At 58.1% G+C, this 14273-nt stretch overlaps 1 protein-coding gene across 1 annotated transcript in view; it reads right to left on the bottom strand.

Annotated features, from left to right (window-relative positions):
• The window catches only part of Myo18b (myosin XVIIIB), a 224980-nt gene that overhangs the window by 185462 nt on the left and 25245 nt on the right, over positions 1-14273 (bottom strand). The window contains exons 9-12 of the mRNA XM_047561579.1: positions 13582-13724; positions 12896-12996; positions 10494-10557; positions 316-460 (exon numbers count right to left, since the gene is read on the bottom strand). Coding sequence (XP_047417535.1) covers positions 316-460; positions 10494-10557; positions 12896-12996; positions 13582-13724 — 453 coding nt within the window. The remainder of the gene's footprint in view (positions 1-315; positions 461-10493; positions 10558-12895; positions 12997-13581; positions 13725-14273) is intronic.

Raw genomic sequence — 14273 nt, 5'->3', positions numbered from 1 at the left:
TTCACATTGAATAAGTCAAAACTTCAATCCCTCAGTCACACGGACGCCCTTTCAAGTGTCCTACAGCCACATGGGGCAGGCAGCTATGGCAGCCGATGGTTTAGACAGACGTCTGCCCGGGCAGGAGGCTCCAGAAGGTTCCTTTCAAAATCCCGGCCTGCTTCCTTCATGCTGTGCCCGGTTCCACAGGCAGCCCCAGACACGTGGAAGGTGACAGATTGACCCTGTCCCCACCTCCCCTGGAGAAGGGCCTTGTCAGACGCCTGCCAAGGGAGACAGCTGGCCGCCCTGGTGAGCACAGCGGGAGGAACGTACCTTTGCAGGCTCCCGCGGCGCCCAGGTGGTAGATGGCCGCCAGCACCCGCCAAACGGCCTGCTGCTCGCTCTCCGAGATGCCCAGGGTCTCCATGGCGCCCCGGAGCTGGGCAAAGTCTGCCCTTGCCTTCTGCTTGTCTTCAGGCTGAGCAGAGAGAGAGAGAGAGAAGTCATTACAGAAGCCAAGGAAATGCAAACCACGACTCAAAGCCAAGGTCAGTCTCGGGGGACCCTGCGGCCAGTTGATCACCACGGTAAATCATCCACGATGACACTAAGGAGCGTTGACACCCAAACTGGGACTGTTGGGACACTCAGAAAATCATTTCATCTGGCTTTGGGATGCGGTGGGGCTTCTATCCGCTCACGTGTTTGTTCCCAACAGACTGATTGAAGCTGCGCCTTGGGGCGAGCCCTGGTCTCGGGGTGCACAGGTCCACAGCACCCAGACCCGGCCTTTGAGGCCTCTCAAGGCACAAGTAGAAAGAGACCTAAAAGTAGCTAAGCGTGGAACAGGCGATGTGGTACACTCCAGACCTGTGGGGCATCCGAGGGGATGGTTGATCCCACCCTCCCAGTGAAAGAAGCACAGGGAGCCACGGTCCAAAGCTAATCACCAGAGAAGTTCCCTTTTATTTAAAAATGCACATACTTATATAGGGCCGGGAAGAGGCTGATTGGTTGGGGCATGAAACGGGGTGAGAGTTGATTGGGAGAGCCTTGTTGGTGGGGGGCGGGGCAATGGTTGATTGGGTGAGCCTTGTTGCTGGGGGGCGGGGCGATGGTTGATTGGGTGAGCCTTGTTGCTGGGGGGCGGGGCGATGGTTGATTGGGTGAGCCTTGTTGCTGGGGGGCGGGGCGATGGTTGATTGGGTGAGCCTTGTCGCTAGGGGTCTGGGTGGGGTGTCAAGTACCGATTGGGTGCGAGTTGGCGCTGGGGGGAAGAAGTTATGAGGAGTAAAATCAGGAAGAGAAGCTCAGCCAGCGCCATGTTGACACCTAAGGGGGGGGGGTGACCTTATACCCAGAGCCACACAGAACATCGTAGAAAAAGATCTCAATTCCTGACTGGAATCTAACAGCTCAGTAGGCAGAGTCCACCGATTTCGTTGAATAAAGGTCCCGACGGGCAGAAGGAGCTGCTAAGCAAAGGAGATTTGGGGGAACAACTGGGCGTCAACTGAATGTGGACACAGAGCAGTTATTTTTGGAGGTGTGCCGGACAGAGAAGGAGGGAGGACAAAGCATGGGAAGCCACCAGCGGGCAATCGGAAGGCCTCAGGCACAACATGGAACAGCGCGAGCTGTCAACTCCAGCCATGATTGGCAGGTACTGATCCGCACCCCCACTCACATCCCAGACCTGTGCAGACATCACTAATCAATCACCATCCCTGAGGGCCCCGCTGCTTTTTGAACATCAGCTCTGCCAATCACCAGCTACTGACCTGCCTCAGCCACTGAGCTGAAACCCATATGCCATCTCCAGCTGAGCAAGCGGGAACCGCCAAGGATGTTTAAGCAGGAGAAAAGAGAAAAGACACGATCGGAAGTCTGGGGGTGCAGGGGTTTGAGTATTTTTTTTTTCTGATGTATGATCCCAATTATGTTTGATGGAATATTAGAATTTATCTGAAACTCTTGTGCACACGCCATCTGGCCAAGGAGACTCAGCCCAGAAGCCTGCTGGGTACAGACGAGAAGCCGTGAACAGGATGCTTCTGTCAAGAAGCCACTAGCAGATAATGAGGGACTGATTTGCACCGGGCCTGCTCAGAGACCGTGGTGATGGACGGCCGTCTGCTGAAGCTGGCAGGTCTTTGAATCTGGTAGAGTCCCCTGCCCAGAGAGGAGAGGACACTTGCCCGAGCTTCACAGAAAATTAACATCGGTGTAAGACGAGAAGCAGGTTTTTCTGTCTCCGATCCAGGCCTCTCTCCCTTCAAGCCACTTCATCTCACTGGGAACCGTGCAAAGGGTCATGGGGCAATGGGGACGACGTCAAGGCGTGCGGTGACATTGGTGACATTGAGATTCGCTGTGAAGACATTTCAGTGAAGAGCAAAGGCATGTTCCACGGATCTCTTGTATTCCTGGGCCGCCACAGGACCACAGAATCCCTAGCAACCAGGAGCTCAGCCTAGCAACCGCTGCAGCTCCACCGGAGCACACGGAGGGGAGGGAGGCGGTCACCGGCGCTTTCAGTTATTTATGAGATTTCAAAGTAGCAGAGAAAGGACGCCGGGAGGACGGTGGTCACACATTTATTATGGCTCCCACTGTCAGCCATGAGCATGTGACTTTAAATGACACAGGGACTCCATCATCCACCGCGCAGCTCACAGGAAGGGAACAGGGAAACTTTCACTAAACCCCCTTGGCTCCGCTCTCTCCTGCCCCCAGGTCCCTCTTGAAACAGAAAAACAGGGCTCAACAAACACATGTTTCCGATTCCAAATGATTAGGATCAGGAAAATGGCTACAGAGCTCTTTAAACACCTCTGCCTAATGCCCGACCAGAGTCACTCCTTGGATCAAAATGAAGACAGAAATAAGTCAAGAGAGTGGAATAAGCTGACTCGCAGTCGAATGTCTATCAAGAGGAGAAAAAAATGAGCAAAGGCGGAACCCTCGAGCACAGGTATCAGCCACGGAGAACTATGCAGCAATGAAAAAGGACAAGCCATTGATGCAGACATACACCTGAACCTCACAGACCCAGTGCTGTGCCAGAGAAGTCAGACCCAGAAGGGCACTGCTCTAAGCAAATAGGTGAGACTGGGGAATTTATAAGGAATGGACATTTATTTGGCTCACAGCTCTAGAAGTCCAAGAGCATGGTGCTGCATCTTGAGAGGACCTTCTTGCACATCAACATGGCAGACAGCATCTCATGGAGGGACAGAATAAGTATGCAAGCTCAGGTCTCTTAGTCTCTTCTTAAAAAGCCACCAATGTCATCATGGGGACCGGGCCCTGAAGGCCTCACCCCACCTACCCTTCATCACAGGAATCTGGGAGTTAGGTCTCCAACACACAGGCTTTGGGCGTACACATCCAAACCAAAGAGCCACATCCTGCGCGCTTCTAATTAAGTGAAGTTCAAGAATGGGCCAACAGAGGTAAGGCGGAGGACATCAGAAGGCGACTCGGGTGGGGTGCCCAGAAGGGGGCTCCAGGGAGCCTCTGGTGGGGTGAGGGGTGTTCAGACTCTCCATCTGCAGGGTGGTGGCTGGTGTGTTCAAGGACATAAACATCATCCAGCTGTTCACTTCCTTGTAGCATATTTATATGTTTTACTATATGTTTTAATTCAAATTTTTCAAAGTCACTGTAAGAAAAAGCGTCAAGTCATAAGAAGCTCAGGGTTCGTCGGATGCAACGGAAGCCCTCAAGAATGCAAGTGACTGGGGGGTGGGGAATAAAACCCAGAACGTTCTCTTCACTTTAAACCGGGCCAGGTCTAGCACACCCAGGAGGATCCTGCCCGGCGGGCTTGGGACTGAGTCACAGGCAGAATGGGACGCGCGCTCCACTCCCAGAGGTGTGAGTCCGCACAAATCTCTTATCCTCGCTTGGAGACTCGGTTTCTGCTTCTTTAAAATGGACATGCTATTCAAGCTTCCTCTTAGGGCTTCCACGAGGACCACATGGGTCAGAAAGCACCCAGCCCAGGGGCTGGCACACAGTGGTGCCTAATAAGTGTGGTCTACACTCTCCACAGCCTCCCTCCTCCAGGCCTCTGCGTGGCCTGTTCCACCTTCCACTCTGCACCCGCTCTTCCCCACTGCACCCCAGCACCGCCTGGCCCTCAAGGGACTCCGGGTCCACGGAAGGGCACAGATGTGCCAGCGGATGAAGACACGGACGTGTGCCCAGGGCTGGAAGACGGCAGGGGTGGAGGGACCCACTGGAAGGACGGCAGGCTTCCTGCAGGGAGTGGGAGAGGAAGCCAGTCACCAAGCAAAAACAGCATGAGCCCGGCGGGTGGGTGCCGGGAAGAGGAGGGGTGGCGCCGGGCAAGGGGACCGGGCTGCAGAGAAAGGTGGGCTTGGGCGCTGAGGACTCTGAGGACCCGGGGGTGGTGCAGCCTCCGAGTCTGAGCGATTCAGGGATATGTAAACCGAGCCCCTCTCCTCAGGACCAGGTGGACTCTGCTGTACCTCCACAGCCCACCAGCCAGGGTCTCCCGCCCCTCTGCCTCCTGGCCTCAACCTCCAACTGCTAACCCAGCCCCTGTCTCCTAACCTCACCCCTCTGCCTCCTGGCCCCACCCCTCTGCCTCTTGGCTCCACCCCTCTGCCTCCTGGTCCCACCCTCTGCCTCCTGGCCCCACCCCTCTGCCTCTTGGCTCCAACCCTTTGTCTCCTGGCCCTGCCCTCTGCCTCCTGGCCCCACCCCTCTGCCTCTTGGCTCCAACCCTTTGTCTCCTGGCTCTGCCCTCTTCCTCCTGACCCCACCCCTCTGCCTCTTGGCTCCACCCCTCTGCCTCCTGGTCCCGCCCTCTGCCTCCTGGCCCCACCCCTCTGCCTCTTAGCTCCAACACCCCTCTGCCTCCTGGACCGCCCCCCCCTTGGCTCCACCACCCCTCTGCCTCCTGGCCCCACCCCTCTGTCTCCTGGCCCTGCCCTCTGCCTCCCGGCCCACCCCTCTGCCTCTTGGCTCCACCCCTCTGCCTCCTGGTCCCACCCCTCTGTCTCCTGGCCCTGCCCTCTGCCTCCCGGCCCACCCCTCTGCCTCTTGGCTCCACCCCTCTGCCTCCTGGCCCCACCCCTCTGTCTCCTGGCCCTGCCCTCTGCCTCCTGGCCCACCCTGCTGCCTCTTGGCTCCACCCCTCTGCCTCCTGGCCCACCCCTCTGCCTGGAGCCCGCTCTGCGGGAACATGCCAACCATTGACTCAACCCATTTGCAAGAGAAGCACCACATGGGACCTGCATAGGTTCATGAGCCTCACAGAGACCTCGCAGAGCGTAGGACAGGTGCCGAGCCAGAGCCAGGAGCGCAGGCGCAGTGCATTCCCGAGTCCCTCTCTTAGTGTCCCACCAATCCACTCCTTCAGTAAGTGGGGATGAGATTGAGCACCTACTGTGTCGCACTAGTGCGTTTACTCCGTGAGGCAGGCAGGGTCTCTCCAAAGGGCAGCGGAGGAAACAGGCTCAGAGAAGTAGAAGCACCTTCTCAAGGCTTCCCAGGTGGCGGAGGGCCGAGTCCATATACGTCAGACACTCCACCAGCTCCGGGTTCTTGGAGTCGCCCACAGGGTGGGAGGTCGACCTGTCCTTCCACAGGTGGCCAAAAGCAGGCTGAAGAGCGGTCAAGTGCCGGGAGGACACATGGAGGGTCAGGCGGCAGAGAGCGTGGTCTTCAGTCTGGACCCAGGACTCAGACGGCAGGAGGGGAGGAGCCGGAGTGCCAGGATGGGAGTCAGGCCCACTAGAGTCCCAGTTCTTGCCTCTGCCACTGGAAAGCTGTGTGCCCTTAGGCAAGTAAACTCCCCTCTCTGAGCCTGGCTGCTCCTCCTGAAAACTGGATATGCGTAGGATGATCCCTTGTCAAAGAGCCCTTGGGAGGATTAAGCTGGAGAAAGCTCCCAGCGGAACCTCTGGCAAGAGCAAAAGATGCCCCGTCCTTGGGTGTGGAGAGCGTGCCCTCCACAGCTGACAACTGAACCAAAGACCGAAAGCACCTCGGACAAAGAATCAGGCTCGGTTGCAGGAAAATAAGAGACAGGAGGAAGAAAGGAAGAAGAAAGCTCTGATTTCAAACGGGTCCCGGCGCCTAGCAGGCGAAAATAAGCTTCATGTAGAAGTTGAAATGTGGCCTGCAGCAGGGGCACAGGAGGGCCAGCAGCTGGCCGTCAGAGGGCACAGGTGCCCCCCACCCCGGCTCCGCTCGCTCCCATTGTGGCCTTCACCTTGGCTGCTCACCGTCCCCGCGTTCACGCTCAGCCCAGGTCCAGCTCCTGGCTGCCTCCTCCAGGCAGCCTTCCTGGAGAGGCAGCTCCCCGCCCCACCTGGCCTCACCCGGGGGCATCCCTCTAACCCCGGGGGACTTGCCTCTGCGGCCCCGGCAGCCCTCCAACACCTCCCAAGAGCAACTTGATGACGGAGACCCAGATAAGCACCTGGCGCTTAAAAAGTCAAATGTCTGTCCCTGAGGGAATGCCAAGGAGCTGCCCAGATGGTGCCCAGGTCACAGCCGCCGAGGCCGGGGCAGATGTGCTGCTGGAGGAGCCCAGGGTCCCGAGCCTTCCCTTCCCCTTCTCCCAGTCCTCTGGGGTTCTCAGCCCCGGCCTCAGCTCCCAGGACCCAGGCTGTGGGTCCCAAGGAAGTCCCTGAAGACCGCAGAGGAAGATGGACATGGCGGAATTCAAGGGTAATGGGCATCTCTCTGCCAACCACAGCAGCAGATTGATAGGATGTGAGGGGTGGGGTCTGCTCGTTCGTTTATTCACTCAACAAACATTTATTTTGCACTGGCTGTGGGTGAGGCCCAGAGCATTCAGCAGGGCATGAGAAGCATGAGACTCCCTTGTCTGGAAACGCAGGGCCACCGGGAGACAGACTGTAAGCCAGCAGTGCGATAGAGGACGAGTCTGTCACCAGGGAGACACAGGCAGAAGTAACATCTCCTTAGCCAGAGAGGGGGCTGGGGTCTCCAGACAGAGAGGCAATAAGACCCCTGATAGCCAAGGGCCAATAAGACCCCTAATAGCCAAGGTTCCAGATGCTGCACACGGACCTCAGGAGGGGAAAAGCGCAGGGAATCAGGCCTCCGCCACGGATGTCTGCTCATGAAAACACTGTCTGTGAAAATTTCAGTGATACATAGTACTCCACCAACTATGTAAAATATTCACAAGCAAAATACTAGAAGAAAATCTGCAGAAAGGCTACCGCTAGGTCTTCCTGGGTGATGAGCGATGCGCACTCCTCTCTGGGCTCGCGTGAGCGTGCGCGTTGCTCTTTTGTCTTTAGGGGATTCTTGTCCCTAGGACGTAGGTATCCGTTCATTTCTTTCTTTTTTTTTTTTTTTTTTTGGTGGGGGGATCGAACTCAGGGCCTTGTGCTTGCGAGGCGAGCACTCTACCGGCTGAGCTATCTCCCCAGCCCTCGTTCATTTCTTAAAGCAGATATTTCATTGAAATATAAACTGCGGGAGAACAGAGATAAAGCCAGCAAGAGAAAAGACACAGCACGCACCACCTGAGAACGTGGATCAGAAACTGTGTGCCCAGGAGGGAGGGAGCCTGGACCGTGGAGGCCCCGCCCTGCCACCGGCCCTGGGAGCCGGAGTAATATTTTTTTGTGGAACCAGGGATTGAAGCCAGGGGCGCTTAAACCCCTGAGCCACATCCCCAGCCCTTTTTAGTTTTTATTTTGAAACAGGGTCTTGCTACGTTGCTTAAGTCCTAAGCTGCTGAGGCTGGCCTCCAACTTGCGATCCTCCTGCCTCAGCCTCCCGAGTCTCTGGGATTACAGGTGTATGCCTCTGCACCCCATATACTGAATAACCTTTAAGAGTGTCCTTGGTTCAAGGCTGTGACCATCATCTCCTTTAATCTGGGTAGGAGGGGGGCTATGACAAGTCCCGCTTTACAAATGAGGAAATTGAGGCCCAGGGAGTTAAGTCGCCTGATGAAGGCCACCCCGCTTCAGCGCTGCTCCCGAGATGTGAGCTGGCTGTCCTGCCCTCCACGGTGATCTGAGAATTTCTCGGGGATGACGGAACCAACGGTTCCAGTTGAAATAGAAGCATAATTCATCACCATTTTGGAGGTGGGGGTGTGTGAACGCGGTTAAAAGGAGAAAGGAGGCAGAGGAGGCTCAGCCAGGGACCGGGTTGGGCTTCACAGGTGCCAACGCGGCACAAGACTTCGGCTACGTTTCAATTTCAGGCGAGCTGCAGGTAGTTTTTTAGTAAGGAGCTCGCCTCCCTGTACTACTTGGTCTGGGAGGAACACTAGCCTGACTTCCTCCTGTGCCAGACCTGCTGGGGGCCTCCTCCCCCAGGCAGCCTTCCAGGCTGGCTCCCGCAATATGTGGGACACACTGAATTCTAAAAATAAAATCCATCCACGTGGGTCTGAAATTCAAACTCATGCTCAGCAGCGCCTCCTCCTCCAGGGAGCATCAGAGTCCCTTAACGAGACAGCACCTGAAGGCCCAAGTCCGGGTACCCAGCTCAAGCTGGTCCGAAAGCACCCCGGACGTTTTCAGACTTGATTTTTGTTCCCAGAGAACAGAGGAAACCTCTTGATACCTGCGGGGTAGCAGGAGAGGACAAAGAAGCACCCGCCAGTTCCCACAATTCAGTGGGTCTCAAAAAAACACCCCATAGAAACACAGAAGGAAAAAAAAATAAGGGAAAATACTTCAAATGCTTCCTGGACGCTCTTCCCGCTGTGACCGGCTCCTTTCTGCAGACTCTTAGCAAACAGGTCAAGCTGGGGAGAGAGCAGCCCGCCCTATTTCTCCTCCAGAACAAGAGCAGAACAAAAAACGCCTGTTGACTGAAGTGGAGATACTTGGCCAGAGCTCATTAGAAAGGTGAGAAGTTCCTCCTCCTCTACCTTTGGGATCAGAGCCTGGGTTCCTAGTGGCCCTCAGTCATGGGGCAGAGGGAAGGAGAGACTAGCGCAGGCTCCCCAGGGAAGGGGCTGGGAGGTGGGGGGTGGATTAGCTTCTCAAAGTGCGGTCCCCGGACCAGCAGCCGCAGCTGCTTGGGAGAGGTGGGTAGGTGCCCCAGAGCCCACCCAGCGCTACTGAATTGGACGCTGTGAGGACGGCGGCCACCAATGTGACTGTGTGTGTGTGTGTGTGTGTGTGTGTGTGACCTTCATAAAGGTCAAGGTAATAAAAGATACAAAGTTCATCTTGAACACGGGCTCTCTGGTCGATTGGGACATAAACACAGTCCTCCCTGGGGACACATGGAGACCACGTCCCTGGGTCCCCGGTAGCTGTCACAAGCTGTAGACGTCCTCTTTCCTATGCACTCTTTTTTCCCTCTACGTACACACCCGTGATCAAGTTTAATCTGTATATTAGGCACAGTAAGCAGAAGCTCTTGTTAATTGTTAATTAATTAAATCGTTAATGTGCTCTCTTGGGAACTCTGGCTCTGGTGTTACCTCCATTAGGTCTTGGTTCAGCCTAAGGTTATGGAGCGTGTTCTCCTGTTTTCTTCTACACACTTCCCGGTTTTAAGTATTAAATTCAGGTTTGTGATCCATTTTGGGTCAATTTGCATACACAGCACGAAGTATGAGTTGAAAGCCCTTTTTTCTCCCTTTTCTGCGTGGGGATATCCAATTATGCCGCCACCGCTTATGCGCCGCACACCTAGGTGTGGAAGGGGCGTTGGGAGGAAATCGTCTCTTCCCTGCACTCCGCGAACTCCTACTCATCCTGCAAAACCCTCCAGGGGATGTCCTCAAGGCCAAGAAGTCTCCCCTGACTGAGGTCAGGCGGCCCTCTCAGCTCTCCACTGGTGTCCCCAGCGTCTCATGCAACCTCTAACGTCCTCTTAGCGCCCTAACCTCTATGCCCGTCTCTCCTGAGCCAGGGAAAATTGATTTAGCGGAGTCAGCATGGCTACCGGGTGCTGGTGCTGGCGGTGCGTTGAGGGAGGGGGATGAGAAAACAGTTGTTAAGATGAAAACAAAGGAATCAGTGTCAACCACGTGGGCCATTTGCTTTTTCAGGCAATCACGAGTCCCTCCCTGGAGGCCACGCTCAGAGCACCTCAATCAGGAAATGCCCACCAGGGCGCCACCCCGTGTGGGCACCATAGGACCGGCGGAGTCCCCCAGGGACTGGCGCAGGCCACGCCCTGCACTAAGCGCTCCCATGCATCCTTTCCGTTCGTCCTCCCAGCAACCCTTGAGGCAGAGACTAGCCCCATTGTTAATTCACAGAAGAAGATACAGACGTTCAGAGAGGTCACAAATCTGGTTAAGCCAAATCACATGGTTCCGGGCCCTCCGCTCTTACCTTCCCATCTACCACCTCCGGCTCCCTTTGTATGTACAAGTGTCATTTCCCAGTCAGCCCAGACTCTAAAGGGCCTCCCCCACCTGACCAGCAGAATGTAGACCCCAGTGCCAAAGGAGATGGGACCCCCCACCGCCCTCTTCCTGGCCACAGACTCACCCGCTCCCCAAGGACGACCCTTACCTTGGACCACACGCCCATGCCAAAGGAGTTGCCCTCGGCCATCTGGTGCAGGTTCAGCTCCGTCCTGGAAGCAGAGAGAGGACCGGATGTGGAGGCCTGGTCTCCACCGCGCGGGGCTCCCACCGGGAGGCCCCAGGACATCCCCTGACCCTGAGGATTCCTCACTGCCTGCCCTTCCCCGGCCCTCCTAGGAGCCAGGGCACCCGTGGAGAGGGCCAGGGAGCAGGTTCCAGGGTCAGCAGGGTGGCCTCGCCCCCAGGCGGCCTCCTTTTGGGCTTCTCTGCCTTTCCTGCGACCACGCCCACCCCAGCCGGCTGGGACTGGCGCCTGGGGAGCGGAGCCTGCTGAGTCCCGCCTGGTTCTCTGCGGACCCGCATCCCTCCGCCACCCCTGGCCTGGGGGACCCTGCCACACAGCCTTCGAGTCCAGTCCTGCCTCCACTTAGCGGGGGAGGCCTTTCCCTTCTGAGCCTCTGGGCCTCGCCCTTCCTCTCCGCAGGATGAGCGCCCTGCCCTGACTCCCCGGCCCAGGCGCCCCACGCCCTCCCCCACTGGTCCGAAGCTCCCTGTGACAGATAATTAGGGATCCACGTGGGTTCAAGTCCTGTGCCGGGGCTGGGGAGGCAGAGAGGAGCAGGCAGGACCCCTGACCCCACATCGCAGTTGATCTTGTGAGAAGGGGCGCCCCGTGTGCCCCAGTATGGCAGGTGATGGAGCAGAGGAGGCGGGAGGGGTTTTGAAGGATGAATAGGAGTTTCCCACAGCGCGCAGGGGAGGAAGGAAGCGCGTTCACAGAAGAGGAGCTGGTTTGTGTCCTTTGGAAGTTCCAGTGGGGGACAAGCACTCTGGCCGCAGCCGAGTTAGAGCAGGGAGAGCCCTGGGAGATCTCTAGGAGCACAACCCCCTCAGGGGACTGATGCTCCCCTTTACTCCACTCTTCTGGGGTCCCGGGGGCTCATCTGGGGCAGCCGTGACCTGGTTCCCAAGGATGCCAATCTCCTCTAAGTCAAACCCACCGACACCAAGAGACCCCAGGACCAGCCACCCCCTCCACCCAGGGAGTCAGGGGAGACCCTGAGTGCAGGACCCAGGGCAGGAAGAGGGGCGCCACGCATGTATTTCAGGGCTACAAGGGAGGAGGAAATGGAGGCCCACACGGTGCAGCCTCTCCCTGAGGCCACGGGCTGGAAAGTAGGACTGGAAACTCCCGTCAGAATCACATCCCGCACCCTGTCCCCTGCGTGCGTCCCAGGTCCCACACGCGGCTGCCTGGATGCGCGAGACTGTTTAATTGCCCACATCACTAGTAGATACCCATTCTACAGAAGAAGACACTGAGGTTCAGAGAGGCCCACCTGGGGCAAAGCCAAGGGCAAACACTCCAAAGTCAGGTCTTTCCCACGCACACACGTGGTCGGAGCCAGGAGGGGTGCAGGACAAATCCTCCCCAAACCCCAACAAGCACAAAGCACTCACTGCGTTCACTCTTTGACCCCCGCAACGGCACTCTGAGGTAGCCAGAGTCAGACTCATTTTACAGATGAGGAAAGCAGGGCTCAGAGAGGTGCATCCCTAGTCAAGGGTCACACAGCCAGCAAGTGGGGGGTCCAAGACACAAATCCAAGAAGCCCGGCCCCAGAGCCTGTGGTCTTAGCCGTGACCCCTATGCCAAGTTCTTCTGTGGGTCCCTCGGGCTTTCCAGAAGTTTCCTTACTGCTCAGTCACCCTGTTCTGGAAACCGGGAGTCCTTTCTCTCATCTGCCCTCTCTCTGCAGGGTACAGTAGTCCCTCTGGCCTCACCCAGAGGCCCTGGGCAGGTTGAGCCTGTCCTTCCAAGGGGGGTGGGGAGGGGCACGCTGCCCTTTAGGTGATGTACCTGGGAAAGGCCAGGGGGCTCCACTAGGACCCTCCCGCTTTCTCTGCCAGATGAGGAAACCGAGGCTCAGAGAGAGAAAGTCCTACAGAGCCGGGAGGGGCCGAGGTGACGCCCTCTCCCGCCCCGCCAGCTCCCATTCGCCCTGAGGCGCCACCTGGGCCCACGGCTAGGGGCACCCAGGGCAGCCAAAGTCCCCGGAGGACGTGGGGTCTCTTCCCACGCGAGTTAGGCCCTGTACCAACAGGTCACTGTCACAACGGACTGCCCCCCAACTCCTGCTTTGAGTGGGAACCACTCCGTCCTGTAAGGTCTCTTCAGGGTACTGCTTCCACCTCACAGAGGAAGAGACTGAGGTTCAGAGTGGAGGCGCTGTGAGCGAGGTCCCCAGCCCGAGAGTTCTGGGTCCTGGGGAACTAAAGTCAGGGACCCTTCTGCACCTCTGGGTCCGTGGCCTCTCGGCTCCAGGCAGAAGCTACCACTGGACACTGGGGACAGCTGTCCTTTTTCCGGCCACCCCGGGCACTCACCTGAGGTCCAGGTCCAGCCCAGCCAGCATCTGAGAGAAGACCTTGAAATTGCCCTCGCCGTCCGGCTGCCGAGCCACTCGGCTCTTCTCCAAAAGCATCGTCTGCGGGGTGAAGACGGGTCCCTGTCACCTGGGGCACGTCTGCGTGGTGTCACCCTGACTGCTCTCAGAGCCTGCGTCTGCCTGTCCCAGCCCATGGTCGTCTGCGTCCCTAGTTCAGAGTCCAGGGGGAGGGGACCCCCAAGGCCTGGCGCTCAAGGGTGGGCAGGGCCTGGGGGACGCCGAGGTCCCTCCTCTCAGGCCCCCAGAGACCCCTCCCTCTGGCTCTCTTCCCAGCTCCGGTTCCCACAGCCTGTTGGGGGTGGGGGAGGGGCGGGTCATTCTGGAGAGCAGGGCAGACAGACCACGTGTCCGTCACCCTCGGAGGCCGAGCGTCTGCTTCGCCTCAGCTCCTGGTTTGAAGCCCCGGCTGACCACACCTGGGCTATCCACTTGGTCCTGGGTATCTCCTCCCGCCACAGTCCACAGAGCAGACGGGCTGGCCCTGGAGAGGAGCCCTGGAGAGGACGCTTGGGGCACCCAGCAAGTGGGGCCGGGCTGGCCGTGGTCACCGGGGTCCCAGCTGGAGGGTGGACTCAGCACAGAGGAGCGGGGACACAGCAGCCCCGGTGCTCCCCGAGGCCTCACCTGGAGCTGAGCGGCCGTGATGCGGCCCGTGGCGCTGAAGTCCAGTGACATCACCATGCCAAACCGGGTGGCGCTGCGGCTGTGGCCCGTGGACACGGAGCCAAAGGCCCTGAGGACGGTGAAGGCCGCTCGGATCTTCTCCACTGTGGGGCACAGGGAGCCTGTCAATCACGCTTCCTGCAGGACCGCCCTCCCCTTCCTGGCCCCGCCTCCCCCAGGACCGCCCTCCCCTTCCTGGCCCCGCCTCCCCCAGGTCAGCTCTAAACCACGCCCACCTCACCGAGCACCCGCGTGGCCCTGTGCTGCCAGCGCGGAGCAGGGAGCAAGGCGTGGTCTACCAAGGAGAGCCGACTGCCCTGCCGGGGACAGGTATGATCCCAGGAAGGGCGCCGCCCAGGGCCTCCTGGAGTTAGGACACGGGCAAAATGCTACCGTTCCCCAAGCTGACTGCAGAACCAAGGCCTCGCAGCAGGCTCCCCACGACCATCCACCACTGCCCACGACGCTCCCTGCACTATACAAGGCACCTAGATACAGCCCGTCCTGACTCCCACCTTCAAACACGCACACAGTCCCAGCAGAACCACACTGTGAACGGGCAGTGTAGTGACCCCCATGGTGTCCCCTGCTCCTAACAGGAGTCAGGTGCAGAGCAGGGGTCCAGGGAAACATTGGAATAACCCTGGGGAGGG

The sequence above is a fragment of the Sciurus carolinensis genome, chromosome 8 (assembly GCF_902686445.1).
Source record: "Sciurus carolinensis chromosome 8, mSciCar1.2, whole genome shotgun sequence".
Lineage (NCBI taxonomy): Eukaryota > Metazoa > Chordata > Mammalia > Rodentia > Sciuridae > Sciurus > Sciurus carolinensis.
Note: the sequence above shows the minus strand (reverse complement) of the source record. Positions and strands in the feature narration are given on the sequence as shown.